This window comes from Glandiceps talaboti, chromosome 11 (genome assembly GCF_964340395.1).
Source record: "Glandiceps talaboti chromosome 11, keGlaTala1.1, whole genome shotgun sequence".
NCBI classification, from domain to species: domain Eukaryota; kingdom Metazoa; phylum Hemichordata; class Enteropneusta; family Spengelidae; genus Glandiceps; species Glandiceps talaboti.
In genome coordinates, this window is record NC_135559.1 from 20,869,843 (window position 1) to 20,888,025 (window position 18,183).

General features: G+C 36.3%; 1 protein-coding gene across 1 annotated transcript in view; it reads right to left on the bottom strand.

Moving 5' to 3' along the window:
• The window catches only part of LOC144442148 (von Willebrand factor D and EGF domain-containing protein-like), a 141,267-nt gene continuing 123,084 nt past the window's right edge, over positions 1 to 18,183 (bottom strand). Inside the window, exons 9-16 of the mRNA XM_078131415.1 lie at positions 15,121 to 15,309; positions 12,383 to 12,612; positions 11,498 to 11,957; positions 10,971 to 11,348; positions 8,071 to 8,337; positions 7,355 to 7,469; positions 6,462 to 6,600; positions 1 to 5,531 (exon numbers count right to left, since the gene is read on the bottom strand). Of these exons, the coding sequence (XP_077987541.1) occupies positions 5,417 to 5,531; positions 6,462 to 6,600; positions 7,355 to 7,469; positions 8,071 to 8,337; positions 10,971 to 11,348; positions 11,498 to 11,957; positions 12,383 to 12,612; positions 15,121 to 15,309 (1,893 nt within the window). The 3' untranslated portion in view covers positions 1 to 5,416. The remainder of the gene's footprint in view (positions 5,532 to 6,461; positions 6,601 to 7,354; positions 7,470 to 8,070; positions 8,338 to 10,970; positions 11,349 to 11,497; positions 11,958 to 12,382; positions 12,613 to 15,120; positions 15,310 to 18,183) is intronic.

Here is an 18,183-nt window from a genome sequence, read left to right on the forward strand (position 1 = left end):
ATTGTATATTCAAAGAAAAGATATAGATAAGATAAAGATAACTATAAAATAGTCACACAAACACTGTTTGTTATGGTGATTAAAGCTTAACATCCTATATATAATTATATATATATATATGATACCAATGCAGCTTTACAGAAGGCATAATCATTGTCAAGGGAAGCTTAAGCTTGTATCCTTTCACATGTTTAAAAGAGAAATAATGATCTACCATATATATAGGCTCTAACATACCATCCCTTTTCCACCATAGTTAAAAACATAATGTACAAGCACTTTAATATCTTACGTTATAATAGGTTAACCATTTCATTGTTTCCTGAAGCACCTTTAACAGCTTGGCATCGTGATACCAAGTCAATGACATCAATTGATAAGTCACTGGCATCAATGGTATCAATTGATAAGGTGGCATCAATGCTATCAATGGTATCAATTGGTAAGTCACTGGCATCAATGGTATCAATTGGTAAGTCAATTGTATCAATGGTATCAATTGGTAAGTCACTGGCATCAATGGTATCAATTGGTAAGTCACTGGCATCAATGGTATCAATTGATATGTCACTGGCATCAATGTATCAATTGGTAAGTCACTGGCATCAATGTATCAATTGGTAAGTCACTGGCATCAATGGTATCAATTGGTAAGTCACTGGCATCAATGGTATCAATTGGTAAGTCACTGGCATCAATGGTATCAATTGGTAAGTCAATTGTATCAATGGTATCAATTGATAAGTCACTGGCATCAATGGTATCACTTGGTAAGTCACTGGCATCAATAGTATCAATTGGTAAGTCAATGGTATCAATGGTATCAATTGATAAGTCAATGGTATCAATGGTAAGAATTGATAAGTCAATGGTATCAATAGTAAGAATTGATAAGTCACTGGCATCAATGGTATCAATTGGTAAGTAACTGGTATCAATTGATAAGTCAATGGTATCAATTGATAAGTCAATGGTATCAATTGGTACGTCAATGGTATCAATTGATAAGTCACTGGCATCAATGGTAAGAATTGATAAGTCACTGGCATCAATGGTATCAATTGGTAAGTCAATGGTATCAATTGATAAGTCACTGGCATTAATGGTATCAATTGGTAAGTCAATGGTATCAATTTATATGTTACTGGCATCAATGGTATCAATTGGTAAGTCCATGGTATCAATTGATAAGTCAATGGTACCAATTGATAAGTCACTGGCATCAATGGTAAGAATTGATAAGTCACTGGCATCAATGGTATCAATTGGTAAGTCAATGGTATCAATTTATATGTCACTGGCATCAATGGTATCAAATGGTAAGTCAATGGTATCAATTGATAAGTCAATGGTATCAATTGGTAAGTCACTGGCATCAATGGTAAGAATTGACAAGTCACTGGCATCAATGGTATCAATTGGTAAGTCAATGGTATCAATTGGTAAGTCAATGGTATCAATTGATAAGTCAATGGTATCAATTGATAAGTCACTGGCATCGATGGTAAGTATTGATAAGTCACTGGCATCAATGGTATCAATTGGTAAGTCAATGGTATCAATTTATGTCACTGGCATCAATGGTATCAATTAGTAAGTCAATGGTATCAATTGATAAGTCAATGGTATCAATTGATAAGTCAATGGTATCAACTGACAAGTCAATGGTAAGAATTGATAAGTCACTGGCATCAATGGTATCAATTGGTAAGTCAATGGTATCAATTTATGTCACTGGCATCAATGGTATCAATTAGTAAGTCAATGGTATCAATTGATAAGTCAATGGTATCAACTGACAAGTCAATGGTATCAACTGACAAGTCAATGGTATCAATTGATAAGTCAATGGTATCAATTGATAAGTCAATGGTATCAATTGATAAGTCACTGGCATCAATGGTAAGAATTGATAAGTCACTGGCATCAATGGTATCAATTGGTAAGTCAATGGTATCAATTGATAAGTCAATGGTATCAATTGATAAGTCACTGGCATCAATGGTAAGAATTGATAAGTCACTGGCATCAATGGTATCAATTGGTAAGTCAATGGTATCAATTGATAAGTCAATGGTATCAATTGATAAGTCACTGGCATCGATGGTAAGTATTGATAAGTCACTGGCATCAATGGTATCAATTGGTAAGTCAATGGTATCAATTTATATGTCACTGGCATCAATGGTATCAATTGGTAAGTCCATGGTATCAATTGGTAAGTCACTGGCATCAATGGTATCAATTGGTAAGTCAATTGTATCAATTGATAAGTCAATGGTATCAATTGATAAGTCAATCATATCAATCGATAAGTCAATGTATCAATTGGTAAGTCACTGGCATCAATGGTATCAATTAGTAAGTCAATGGTATCAATTGATAAGTCAATGGTATCAATTGATAAGTCAATGTATCAATTGGTAAGTCACTGGCATCAATGGTATCAATTGATACGTCAATGGTATCATTTGATAACTCAATAATGTCAATTGATAGGTTAGTTGCATCAATTAATGTCACTGGCATCAATGGTATCAATTGATAAGTCATCAGCATTAATTGGTAAGTCCCTGGCATAAATTGATAAGTCAATGGTATCATTTGATAAGTGAATGATGTCAATTGATAAGTGACTGGTTTCATTTGATAAGTCCATGGCATCAAATGATACATCAATGGTATCATTTGATAAGTAAATGATGTCAATTGATAAGTTAGTTGCATCAATTGATGTCACTGACATTAATTGATAAGTCCTTGGCATAAATTGATAAGTCAATGGTATCATTTGATAAGTAAATTATGTCAATTGATAAGTGACTGGCATCAATTGATAAGTCCCTGGTATCAATTGATAAGTTAATGGCATTAACAGATATGTCAATTTGGTGTCAATTGATAAGGCAATGGTATCTTTTGAAAAGTCAACGGAGTCAATTGACAAGACACTGGCGACAGTTAATAAGTCAATTGTATTAACTGACATATGCCAATGGTGTCAATTGATGTCACTGGCATCATTTTATAAATCAATGGTGTTAATTGACATGTCAATGATGTCAATTGATAAGACGCTGGCATCAATTGATAAGTCAATGACATCTGTTGATAAGTCCAATTGTGTGAATTGCTACACTCTTAGTTGCACATTTCTATCTAAGAAGCATGTTTTTTTTATAATGAACAATAGGGCAAAGTTATTATATACCGAAACAACAAAAGCTAACAACTATCATAATATTGTGTGCTATCTGGCACGATAAAATCACCACTTCAGATATGAAAAATATTGTATCTTGTTTACATAATTCATTAACAAAAATTGTAATATTCTATAATAGAAAAGGCATCCTTGGCAAAATCTCAAAAAATTCCCAAAATTATGGTGTATATTCGAAGAAAATCACTAAAACCATATTCATATGGACCGAGGGAACAGAAAGTAAATACAACATGGCACAATAAACCATGTATTATAATCAATACAAATACCATTTCACTCACTTTCAAGCTTTCCGGAATAATATTGACAAAAATAACACACCCTGAATAATCATTCGGCTAAGGCATAAAATGAGAATAAGTAATTTCAAAATAGTTATAAACATGCACTGAAGTACTAGTAACAAGTGCCTATATATGTAAGCCGTAACGAACAACTAGGTTATTTGGTGTTTTGTCAAATTCATTTTGTCGAAATCTGTAATAGACAAATAGCTGTTCAATGGACAACTTTGGCAAATATACTTGACCAGGATGTGAGCCATATATATTTGCGGTAATACATTTACACCTATTTAGTACTTTAATGTATTCAGTCATTTTCATGTATCATTCATGTGTCTGTTAAGCAAACAATGTGTTGCCATCAGTTGTACAGTTAGGGGACGAGGAGAATTTATGGTCAAAACATCAAAAAAATCTGTCAAATTCCCCTTTCAGACTATAAGGATATTTTTGCATGGAATTGTGCTGTTCCCTTAGTACGCACTTGATATACAACACCTTACATGTCTGTCAATCTGGTTATGTTAATGTGTACATTATCAGCCAAGTTAAGTATGGGTCATAATTTAGATATTATACAGCATTTGTACTTGATTATCAATTTGGATTTTTCGATTAAAATTACACCATACTTGGTCCACTTGTATAGTTAAATAAAATAATTTTATCATGGCTTCCTATTTGAAAAAAAATCAATGTGAAACAAAATTGACAAAATCTGTGTTTGTAACACAATACATTGCAAAAAGTCTTTAAATGTTTAAAAACTGTGTTATTGTACATACAACATTTTACGCATTTTTTTTAATCTTTTGAAATTTATTGAGTAAAACAAGGACTTGGCATATGTTGATTTTCAATTAGGAGTACTTTATCTTTATGTGACTGAATAGAGACATGATTTAAAGGAAATTAATGGCAACAACAAACACTAAAAGGTGTCTGTGATATGCAAGAAATGGCTGGAATTTGTTAATTGACCCTGAAAATTAAAGTCATGGTCAAAGATCAAGGTTTCAAAAGTTATGTGAACACCACAAGTAATGTGTATATTACTTATTCATCTTCTCCTCTTGTTCTGCATTTTACCTTTAGACGTCATTTTGTAATAAATTGGCCACATACACACGCAACGGACTCTGCAATATGCAAGAAATAACGACACAATGAACAAGAAAAGGCAACAAATGAGTAAAGGTGGCTGGATTTTGCTAATTGATCTTGAAGGTCAAGGTCTAGATCAAAGGTCAGTGTTTTCAAAGAAAGCTTGTATCTGATAACAATGGGGTAGACACTTGAAAATAGTCTCTGTGTATTACAGTTTTTGAGTTATGCCATAAATAATGATTTTTAACTACAGATATGGCCGCCATCAGGACAAATTTGAATATGTTGCGAAACAAAGTGACATGCATATGTCTCTTATGACATGTCAACTTTGTGCTAGATTTAAAAGAAATGGGATATTGCATCTCTGAATTGAATTATTACAGACTGACGGACGGACGGACGGACGGAAGAACAGAGAGAGCGCATTGTAATAGTCCTTTTTTGAGGACTAAAAAGATTACAATCCTCATCCATATAGCCACTTTAAATGAAGCCAACTACAACACCTCAATACAGCAAAGAATCGGAGATGTGCAAAATTGGTTTAGTTTTGGCTTCTTGGAAATATAAATCGTAATATTTTAGCCATTTGTAGACTTGAAGGGTGTAACTAATTGAATTTGATGCCTGAGAACTTGTTGAATATGAAAGAAGGCGTGTGTGCTTGAGCGCACATGCACTCACTCACGCATACGTATGCCCCCCCCCCCCACCTCCCACACGCACACACACATTGACTCCCCATTCAATAATCTATTCAATGACATCCTTGGAAACTTTGCAATTCAAAAAAATATCAATCCATGTCTTCATATACACCGATGTCTCCGTCATTGATAACACTTTTCGAAATGGTTTTCATTTCTTTGAAAGAGGCGACACTTGCAGTCTTCTTGGTTCGTTTCTTGCAACTGTGTGGATAGAACAGTTTTAAATAGTACATGGTTAACATGTGAGTGTCTAGTTCAGGTTTTCCATTGTTTTTCATATGGTCTCTGTGCTGTTTATTTCTTCCTATCAGATGTACATCCATTACAGATTGGAAGAACAGTTTTATGTTGTCTTTTTACGTTCATGTCAATTTCAACATCCACTATTTCTCGTGATGACGAGACTTCACGATTTTGGCGATTGTATTATTTTTTTTGAATAGTTACGTAAAAATATGTTTAGAGTCGGCAGTGAAAAGCTAGGTGGGGTCGGGTAACCGGAACCAAACAATTATTTATTTAGGCCTTATCCTGATATTATATTATTGCTTGTTTTTTCCATGTTTACATTTTTTTCAGAGCAAATGGCATTGGTATTTATATGTTGCTGTACGCGCGGAAATTATTACTAGGCATATACTTTTATTGGATTATTCTTTACTGACTAGACCCAGCATTTGTGTCATTTTTTTCGTAATACAATCCATCATATGGCTGTTTCTTTTCAGAGCTTTTTTCTTGTGCTCAATATTCGCCAGCCATTGATAATTTCGATGAAGCAGTGAATGCATTTTAGAAGGTCTAGGTACCACTACTGGCTTCGACCTTGCCCTTGACTTTGACACTGGTGTACTTAACCATAAAATTTCTGCAGACGAATTAAACCGTTCTAATCATCATACGAAAGCTGACAAGGCCCCAGTGTTTGACGGGATTTCGCCAGAAATTTCCATACTCATCCCCTTATATTTCAAGGCTAATTTCTCGTTCCTTACAAAAGCATTCTTAGTCACTACAGGTACAGTTCAGTGGGCCAGCGCTTTAAATTTACGCAACTGGGGTCTAGGAAGAGTATTAATAACTATACAGGAATTACTCTTTTGCAAATCGATATTTAAGTACATAACCTACTGTTTCAAGACATTCCATATTACTACGATAGTCACTACAAGAGTAACAAGTGCAGCGACAGATGCGACGGGAATCACCCACTTCTGTTTCGTTGCAGTTTCTTGATGTTGCAATATTGTGTCTGTTGTGCAGTCAAGATCTGGAGGATAAAACATTTTCTATGGTAAATAAAATAGTGTCTAATTGTGGTCTTAATTGAAATGAAAACGAAAAAAAACCCATAGTCGTCACTTTTGAAAAAGAAACATATCAACCAAAAGTGGCAATTCATGCATAGATTCTTGATACATAGGTCATCAATGATTGAAATTAATATACCTAAACTTTACGAGGCCTGAAATAGTCAACCCATTAAAAAAAACAGTTGCCATTTACTAATTATTTCATTTGTTCTGTTCTTATATTGCAAAATGAAATACAGAAATTTCGAGGATGAACATTCACACTGGTTTAAAATTCCTTAACATAGACTGGGCCTCGGAAATAACCGTATGTATGTATGTATGTATGTATGTATGTATGTATGTATGTATGTATGTATGTATGTATGTATGTATGTGTGTGTGTGTGTGTGTATGTGAGTGAGTGCGTGCGTGTGCGTGTATGTATGTATGTATGTATGTATGTATGTATGTATGTATGTGTCTGTCTGTCTGTCTGTCTGTCTGTCTGTCTGTCTGTCTGTCTGTCTGTCTGGATGTATGTATGTATGTAAGATGGCATTGTTATGACAAATATTGATACGAATGTAAAATCTAGGCATGTTTCAAACTACAATGAACAATACCAGTTGGAAATTATATTTTAGGCTTGCATGAAAATGTGACACTCAAGGATACTTTTGCACTTGTTTGAGTAACAGCTATGATAATAAACATTCTGAATAAACATACCAGTGCCCGATATCCATGAATCTATAGCCTTCTCTGGTACGCAAGACAAACATGGGTCATAAGGGTTGATTTCATCAGCTGAGTAACACTTGCCATTTATAAAGCACGTATTTTCCTATAACAGAGTGTAATAAGAATAAACATTCCAATAAACTCAGAAAATATATACGCTGCTATGATATACCTTTCAATGTATGTATGTTTCACTTGTCAAGTGAATTAGTTATGACTGCACATTCGAACACCTATTTACTAAGGTACAGTTATGAGTATGGTTATTTGTCAGGATTAACTGCACTAGCTGCAACTGGATGACACTTTAAAACAGTTTTGCCAGATATTATGACTTTATTAATAATTAATAATTACTTCTAAATAATGTACAGCATGAGGTGTATTGAATCACCTGTGAGTAAATGTGTCTGTGTAGCTGTACACATATGATGCAATAAATCCATCAATCAAATTGATGTGTCCTCATCCAAATGTCAACGTCCACAATGTAATCACGATTCACACTGCTTATAAATAAAACCAACCTCTACTTTATCATGTATGTAAATGTCTAATTGGTGGTATTTTAAGTACTTTCAGTGATTTATATGGTGGCTGTCTGATAGAAAAATAATAACAGTTATAGCTATTGCAGATGTAAAACCGTCATAGCAGCAAATACTGAAATTCGTAAAGAAACATGGATTGTTTATATTTCCTACCTTTAGGAAACAGTCATCGTCATCAGTGCAGTTAACACATAAGGAATCAAATATTCTTAAAAACTGCTGGTTGCTGCTTATCTCACCATCGTTACTCAAGGAGATTCCAAAAGCTTTATACATGATTGTCGTTTCGACGTCTGGTAAAGACCGCCTGTGTATTCCGATTGTAGGTAAGTAGCAATACGCCAAGTATGCTGTTAAGAATTCAGCAGGTGTTATCCAAACGTTCCCCGTCTCCGTCCACGACTTTGATTCCATGGAATACTTTATATAGAAATTATAAAATGAGACTAAATTAAATTGGTTTTCATATAATTGTGATTGGAGAACAATGATAACCATTATTAATATTCTTCTTATGTATGATTTAAACTCCAGCACCTTTTCTGTGCAAACCTAGGTCAGTCTTTTAGAGAAATTTCGGGCTGGTCACGTGACCTGGCCGCCATACTGGATTTCGTGAAAATCTTACAACAATTTCTTCTCAAAACCTAGGGGTCCAGTTGGCTCGAAATTAGGTACGTAGTATGCATGTCCCTTGCCCTTTTACTTTTACCAATAAAATCGCGGGCGGTCACGTGACCTTGGCAGCCATATTGGATTTTCGAAAAAATGACATTTTTCCTTTTCAAAATCTTCACCTCCAGAAAGACCAGTCTACATGATTTGATCTTTTCTGCATAGTATCATCTAAGTGAAGTCTTTCAAGTTTGTGAAAAGCGTTGCAATCGGTTGACCGCTATGGTGGCCATATTGGATTTTACGAAAATTTAGAATTGACAGCTTCTCTAAAAGCACTGCACTGATTGACTTGCATTTTTGCGAATAGAATCAACTACTTGTCTACTTTGTAATGAAATCACGTGTGGTCACGTGGCCTTGACCGCCATATTGGATTTTCGAAAAAAATCATTTTAAAAATGTTCTTCCCTGAACCAGTGTATAGTTAACCTTACAATTTGGCATGTAGAAGGAAGTCTACTCCAACCTCCATGCACCACATCATTACCTCCTGGGCGAACCACTTGGGCCCCGCAAACGCTGCTTGCAGCTTTAATTTGTATAGTTTTTAGTTGTTAAGAAATTACTTAAATTGTAAGACAAGAAATTCATTGGTCACAATAGTTCATTGACTCAGAGATGTAAACAAAATAAAGGAATACAATTATAGAATGTGAAGTAAACGAATACTACAATATGCAGACTGTACTGTACCAATTTAACTTGTACTAGGTATCTATCTCCGGAATCTGATTTTAAATAGAATTCCTGATCAAGGATACTATGGCAAGATAATATACAGAAAAGAAGTAATTGTCACTAAATTTGGAAGTCAAATTGTTTATTTTCTGTGGCTAAATTGTGGTCAGTCAGGATAAACCGGTTAAGGGAAACACACAATTTTCTTATTAGGCCTTATAATGAAACAATCTCGCTGTCCTTTTGTCTGACACTCTCCCATCTCAAAATGACAAATTAACTGATATGTGGATGGATGGAAATTATGTAAACACAGCCTGTATATGTAGACTTTACATCTCACCTAGAATATCTAGTATCCACATTGAGTGACTATACTGCGAGTAAAAGTTTGTTAGCAGATCATAATATTACATTTCTTTGGCCCACCCCCGACCGTAAAAACTGATCGCTCCCTTACACATACATATAGATGACTGTGTTGACAAGCCAAATACTGGGTATTTCAATATGTTTCAAGGAGGATAACAAGAAACTGCACTTGACACACAGAAAAAAGTATTGAAAAAAGATAATCAAGTTACACATACATGTACGTCATTTTAATTGTATTTGACTTGCTGGAATTGACTGTAGTGTAGAATATTTACATCAAATTAGCTATGTTTGGAAAACACTTTATTTGAAACTTCATTTCAAGTGAAAACTATTTTTTCCTTCACTTTTCATGCAACTAAGTAAGACAGTACAACATAAATTACCTGTGAAATTCTAAAATGTGTTTATTACCGTTTATTACCGTAAAACGGGTTTCAACGGTAATTCCAGTGAAAATAAAATATTCTACACTACTTTCTGCTCAATGGACATTCTCATGAGACAAGATATTGAAGCCAGTGACTGGTTTCAGCATGTATGTGATACAGGTCAATCTTTGCATGGAAATCACGTATATGGCTTATATGCACATTTTGCGTTTGTATGGCAATGTATATGCATTTTAAAATGAGCAATGTGAATCTTGTCACATGACATTCCCAAACATCCAAGCTATACAAGATGTCATTAGGACTTGTTTGGCATGTGGAAACAGTAAATTGTAACTACATGACTGTAGTATAGCTAAATATGAGCCTTTTTTTGAATGGACGCGTGTTGTTTCTCTGAGAATTGTAGACTTTGTTTGAAATAGTGCAGAGTGCATTTTACAAGAATTTTATCTTCTTACTGTATGGTAACTAATATAATCAAGGTAGGTAATAAAATGAGTCAACGTAAAATGTCACCTCCCCTTGGACAGGTTTCTAAAACATGACCCTCCCCCAATTCCCCCGCCAACCCCCTCGTAATTACTGAATGCTCCCTTATTCACATGGTCTTTGTCAGTATTATCATGATCATCATTTTGTAAGTGGAAGCAAAGCCTGACCACCTCGAAACCATCGGACAGTTTACAGAGGACGGTGCCTAAAGCATTAATTTATGTACGTACAATAGTCTAAGAAGCACATACACATATTAATGGCGACGGGTATTTGGAAAACTTGAAACGATACTCGTTGCTTACAATAGAAAAAGAAAAGATATTTTTCAAATTTTCTTTCGAAAAAAAAAACAATGTAAGGTTACAATTATGGTTTTGTGGGCGAGAATCCAATAATATGAATATGATGGCTGACCATCTTTCCTACACTTACCTCCAATTCCAGAATAATACACGAAAAGCTGTTAGAATTCAAAACTCCAGTTGCAGACAAAGTGATACGCTCACATGGCCTGTATCGAACATCACAAGCAGTGCCAGAAAGAATCTTGTCGATCACTGGTGGCACCCCGATTTCTATGCTGCAGTCTACTGCTGTGTAGCCATCATTACATGTACAATTTCCATCCAAACCACACTGCCCATGCTTACTACAGTGGTTTGGACAGACAGCTTTCACAATCTGCGCTGGGGGAGCGATGTCACCATTATCATCAGGCACCCATAGACTGGTGTTAGAATAGATCTCGAAAGTGCAAGCAGATTCAACGGCAGTACGAACATTGTCTAGAAAGACGAGGCTGTCTGTAAGCTAATAGAGACAGAATGCGAAAGATTATATAAACAAACATAATCCTTTTACATTTATATTTATCAGTCTACACGGTATACTGTATGTTGGCAATTTATTTCTCATACCAGTTAAAATAAACTATCTACTTATAAATGATGTGTACTTACTTGAATGTCGTATACACACTCATCCAAAGAATTACTGATCTTTTCTAACATTGAATCAATTTCTTCGCAAGTGCTCAAAATGTTAGAAAGGGAAAGAGTTTCATTGCATTTTTGAATGGCTTCTCCTTCAGTTATACCGGATTCAGTTGGCCAAGTATTGTTGCTCACAACAACATCAGTGTCATCTTCCTGTAACTCATACGCATATGGATTATACACAGCATCATCACTGTATGACTCATCTGCAACTCTTCTTCGACGTTGGACATCTTCACATGAAAACCACTCTGTTCCATCTATGTTTCCCATCATCGGATCACCGATGCTTTTACAGTTTATGACATTCTGTCCATCCGGATCGTTTTCATCTTTTTCGCATATGCATTTTGGATAGGAAGGGGGTAATCCATCACCTGGAGACCACGCCACAGGAAAAAATAAACTGGTACCATAGTCCAACCTTTGGAGTCATAAAAAATGAATAATCAATAACTACTTTATTATTTCTATTAAACTAGTTATCTATTAATTACAGTATTAATTGGGTGTTTGATTCGCTAAATATCTGCCAATGAAACAATATCTTTATCAATTAATTAATCAATTATAGTTAAGGATTTGTTTTAAATGTTTTTATAACTGTTACTGTTTGCAACTGTTATTGTTCTAAAGATATGCAAGATACCGAAAAGATACCATAGGTAAGACATTTGTTTTTGTGCTAGTTTAAACTGCGACGAAAGTTAAAATTTAATTTGATATACTTTATAAACCACTGTTTAAAGTTTCTTATGCTGAGACAATGTTATCATTCATGTGGTAATTTTAAGAAAAATTGAAATGGAAAGAAAAAAATGATCGTGATCTCAAAGAAACATGACAAACCTATATGCTTTCGGAAATGTAAATGGCATCCTACAATTCACGCCGCAGCTGGTATCCTCAACAAGCTTGTTTGTATCTTTATCCCTGTAGTAGTTATCAGTTGTAATTTCGCCGTCAAATAGGCCACACAGACCTTCAATATTTTTTAACATAGCCCCGTTGACATCGATATATACATCCATATAGGTTCTACCTCGAATTTTCACCCTTTGGCCACTTGGAGTGTCAACCTAGAACATCATGCATACAAATATGTATCATAAATCTGCAATTTCCAGTTTCGCTAGAATAAATAGTTCCGTCAATGTGCCTATTTCGAGTATTATAGTCATTGGTGCCTACAGTTATACCATACTCGAAATAAACACATTGACGGAAATAGTTATCTCAGCGAAACTGGTAATTGCAGATTCATGACATACGGATGGGCGATGAATTTGTGTTCCCTAGCTGTCACGTGTTACAAAGAAGCTGACCAAAATGTTGGTGATGGCCAAGCTGTGGGCAAGAGGGGAGGGAGCTTTCCTGAAGCGAAGGCAGGCCAATTTCTGTGCTATATGCATAGGCTGAGTCAATGTCACATGTAAAATTACAAACAAGATTACATATTATTGTTACATATGTATTTCGAAAGAGTGTGATGTCATCCCCTTCTTTTGGCTGTATCTCTCTGAGCTGGTAGTTAGGAAGAAATATATACAAATCCGCGATTATTTCACACGAGTGAGAAATATTGGTAGAATATTCATTTATTAAATCCATATATATATACTAATTTTGATAAGTCAATAACTACAATATTTTCAGAATTCGGGGTGACCGCGCACTAATTTCATAAATTATGTGAAGGGACTACAACTCCCGGCTGTTTGTTCAGTTTTCAAAATCGGTAACTATGCCACCAGGGAACTTGTATTACGTTGAGATCAATAAAATAACACCACAGACTTTCAGGTAGGGAGCAATGCGTCAATTAGGAAACCTTAGGACAACACTTGTCATTCGTTAAATGAAAAATAAATATATACATTATTCATTTCGTTTTCAGTTAGTGTTCTGTTGAGCTGAATTGAGTCAAGATAGTTCCTAATGTCATCATTGGCTACATTGGTTGAAGTGTAAAGGATGCAATAGAAATAACTATATTCAGTAAGAATGTCGGTACGTCAAATCATAGGAAGTCAAGGAAATATTTAGTGGTCCTGTCTCCTTTAATGAACTATTTCTTGCTCTTCCCCAGTACCTTCTGATTTATAATCGAACAATTTGATAATTTCGTCTGTGCCATTACGGCATTGAGCAGTAACATTTGGATCAAGAGAATTATCAATGTCTTGTAACCTTCCGTAACCGAATTCGCAGGCTATAATTTAGGAATGAAAAAAGCCTGTTTGTTTGTTTGTTTGTTTGTTTGTTTGTTTGTTTGTTTGTTTGTGTTTGTTTGTGTGTGTGAGTCTGTGTTAGTCTCGTTCACCCTCTGCCTACGAGACCTCCCCATCCGAGAGTCTATGGGAAAGAGGTTCCAGCACACCTGTTCAGGGTCGGAATAGCTTCTAGAGCAGTGCATGCTGGGAAATACTTCACGTCCAACACTGCCGGCTAAACATTTTGGTACTTTCGCAACAGGTTGTCACTTCTCAAATGAGTGATACATCTTAATTACAACATACAGACCTGGAAAGTCCATTTTTATAACTTGCAAATCATCAAAAGAGATTGTACTGTGGCTGAACTTGATTGAAGGACTCGGTCGATTCCACCTGGGTCACGACCGTCTTACACCATCATTTAATTGCACGGGATAGTTTGTCTGACGAATCTAACCAAGTGCCGGCTGACAGTGTTCACTTATTCGAATATGACATCTCCAGATAGATGTCATGAAACTTTCAAAGCTACTCACTCCAAAATTATATTTAAACTTTTAGCTTCATATGCAAGGACGTTATTTTGCTAATTAAGTACATATAACAGAAATAAAAACTTGATACGTTTATTGCTCCCCACCGCCATGTCCGACCGTCTATAACCGTTAAAACTGGTACGACTATTCGGGTATCGCAGACAATATTAAACGTGCAAGCGAAAAAAATGAACCAATGTTAACCGTAACAAAATGGCGGAGTCAATCAAGTCCACCCTGTGTTATTCCCAATGTGGGGGTGGTTGGAACATGGTTTCGTAGAAGAGCCCCAGCAGTAAAAGTCTGGGTAACATAAACTATGTCTGTGTCCGTGTGTGTTTCTGTGTGTCTACCTCTGTGTCTGTCTGTCGGCACCTGTCTGTTTGTCTGTCTGTGTCACCGTTTTCTAAAATATTACTGGCGCAATTCAAACAAAATTTGGTGGACACATTTTTTAGGTTAATGGATGGAACTGATTAGGATATGGTAAATTAATATTATCAAATTCAATATAATATCACTAATATCAGTTGTTATTTTAGTGTAGCATAGAATGCACGGGGGGGGGGTGCAGAAGATGAAGTAATTTTTGAAATCGTATCGATGCTCAGACAGCACGATACACAAGCACACTTAAAAGCTATCAGACAATCATTCATTCATTCATTCATTCATTCATTCATTCATTCATTCATTCATTCAGTCAGTCAGTCAGTCAGTCAGTCAGTCAATCAGTCAGTTCTGTCGAACAGGCGCTGCTATATACCATTAACTTCCCTAACATATGGGGAAATGGTTAACATGCACAATGTATGTATGATTGGTAAAGTTTTACCTGTATCTCATTTTGACGAACAGTCGCTTTGAAGGCAGGGTCACAGTGTTCATCATGTCGATGGACATAAAAGACAAACTCTGTACCACAGCCATCGATTATTGCCACATCATAACCTTCGCGAACAGCAACAGCACAATTGCAGGACGGGCTGCTTCCTTGGGGGCATCTAATTAGCCTGGTATGAACCTAATATAATATACATACAACTTTAAGGAAATGAAACTCACCCAAGTAATGTATATATTAAATAAAATTGAGGAAAGAAAAGTGACTCATGTAGGATTAAAACGTCCCCTGAGTACTAGCCAGAGTACTCTAGCCAACTGAGCTAACGTGTGAACTTGTAGATTCCGTGTGTCGTCCTAGTATGTACCTTTCTATTCAATATTACACAGGACGAGTTAGAGAATGCTATTCGTAAATTAGAACGTGGGAAGAATCATGGGCCAGATTGTTATGAATGAATTTTCTTGTCCCAATTTTAGTTAAGATCTTTAAATGCGTGTTAGATAAAGGTTTCTTTTCAGAAAGTTGGTCAACAGCAGTAATTGTACCAATATTTACAAGGGCGATGTCAAAGACCACAGTAATTATCGTGGCATTCGTTTAGTAAGTCATTTGGGTACACCATAGCATTACATGTAGACTTCTTCACACCAAGTATTCGTTCACAAAAATCTAAATAGTTTAAGATATTACCAACATAACAGTCAAATACAGGAAAGGGAATTACAGAACATTAGGCATAGGTCACGAGATAAAGACAGAATTCGGAACTTCACAGAACTATCCAGTTGTCTGATGATCTCAATAACAGCGTGAAACACTGTGTAACGACATGGAATTCTCAGTACCTTGCTTGATATTGTGTTATTTACACCGCTCAAAAATGGGGTTTCTACAGATCTTAAAATGATAAAATTTATTAAAAATTAGCCTACTCTGTGTAATGTTACTGATGTGCGCAGGTTCTTTAGATTAACGTCTTACTACAGACAGTTTATAAAAGTCTTTGCCACCATAGCTAAACCATTTAACGAATTAACTGAAAAAGAATGTGACTTTTACATTGACGCCCGAGTGCCAGAATGCATTTAGGTTAAAAGATAGGTTAAAAGAATTATTAACAGCATCTCCGATGTTGTCCTACCCATTAGAACAGGGTACATTCATCCTAGATACTGACGCTAACGTTTTTGGTATATGGTCAACTACACGAAGTATTTCCGTCATTATTTGTTGGGTAGACCCTTTACTATCCGTACTGATCATGCATCATCGGTTTGGTTATTGAAATTTAAGAATCCTAAAGGGCAACTGGCTCATTGGCTGGAGGCACTGGGGCAGTTTTTGAGTTCAAAATTGTGCACATGGCATGGGATAAGCATTGTAATGCTGACGCATTCGTATTGCAACAGTAGTATGTAAGCAGTGTGGTGGAGAACACCACAAACTAAGCAACGTAGACAGTTTTCCTGTAACAAGGGACGGGTCTGGCAATGAGTTAGGGGAGTCAGTAGTAAATAATGACTTGCAGTCTAAGGGGAAAGCCTCTCTCTCCCCAGGTAGACAGCATGTAAAGAAGGTTATTTACCAAGTCAAGTAAGACTGCTGATAGACAGTCTGGTAAAATTGACCTCAACAGTGACGATGTGTTTGATCATGCCCCATTATGGTCCTTGCATGAACTTCTTGAACATTAACCTATTAGCCTTTCAACCTAAGGATCCAAATTTAAATTCACAGGGACCCTGCCTAAAAGTCATCCACACAGGAATCGTCTAGAGCACTCTGACTAGTATTCAAGGGGCATGGGTTCGAATTCTACACGTGTCACTTTTGTTTCCTCAATGTATATATAGGTAAAATGTATATGCTGGAGTAAACAGTGCTCAATACATATGTACAATGTATGTAGAGCGGTGTAAATAACACCGTATCAAGCAAGGTACTAAGAAGTCGACGTCGTTACACAGTGTTTCACACTGTTATTGAGATCATCAGACAACTAACTGATTAGTTCCGAATTCTATCTTTATCTCGTGACCTATGCCTAATGTTCTGTATTTCCATTTCCTGTGATAATTATGGTTTCCACAATGGAATTGGAAGTTAGCCAAAATGTATACATTTTCATGGTGGCACTATGAGATTGATTTCGAACTTTAATTTTAATCAATAAATTCAAATAGCTTTTCCGTCAGACAAAATGCGAATAATGCGAATTTATAATGCGCCTTTCCTCCTGAGAGCTCAAGGCGCTCACAATAATTACCCCCGGCACGGATCAATGGCAGCACAACGGTCCTTTACTTCCTCAACTCCCTGGGGAGCATACAATTCATTGCAGCATCAAGCGCATGGGATTAAAGCATTCACATTGCAACCTCAATCCTACCAGGTCCCCAATTATACAGCTGGGTTGACAGAGGCACAATCATGGTTCAAATCATGGTTCAAATCTAGGTTACACCGCTTCGATGCGTTTGGCAGCTTAGTACTGTTCTGGTACATCTTGTTAGTGAATAATTGCTTGTGGTTGGCATGACGGGTTTTGAAAGTATTGTCGTGGAATTAACACAGTGCCCTGAGTGACTGATCTGGTGTGTGAGGTGCCTTTGTTTTTAGCAGCCCATGTGTATGCATGTATGGGGCTGGTCTGCTAAAAACAGTGACCAACCTACCAGGGTACTGTGCGCAGTTAGTTTTGGTGTAATCAGAATCGTCCATATTTCTTGCAGCTCTCATACCAAGATCTTGTGTTTTGTTAGGGACAAGGGCTGTCTCAAGGCAGTAGTTCACACTCACAGTGTTAGCTGCTGTACTCTTAATTCGTCAGAAAATACTAGAGAGCCGACATTGGTCATCGAAATTTAGCCTGGTTACTGTGTGTGTTTTGCGACAACGCCAAATTCCACTACATTGATGGCAGCAGTGGGGTTCGAACCCACGCCATCGAAATGACCGGTGTTAGTTTCTTTGTGTGATGACTGTATCTTTGTGGGGGCGCAAAGGTCTGGTTGGGGGAGTGGTCGTGGAATCGACACAGTGCCCATAGTG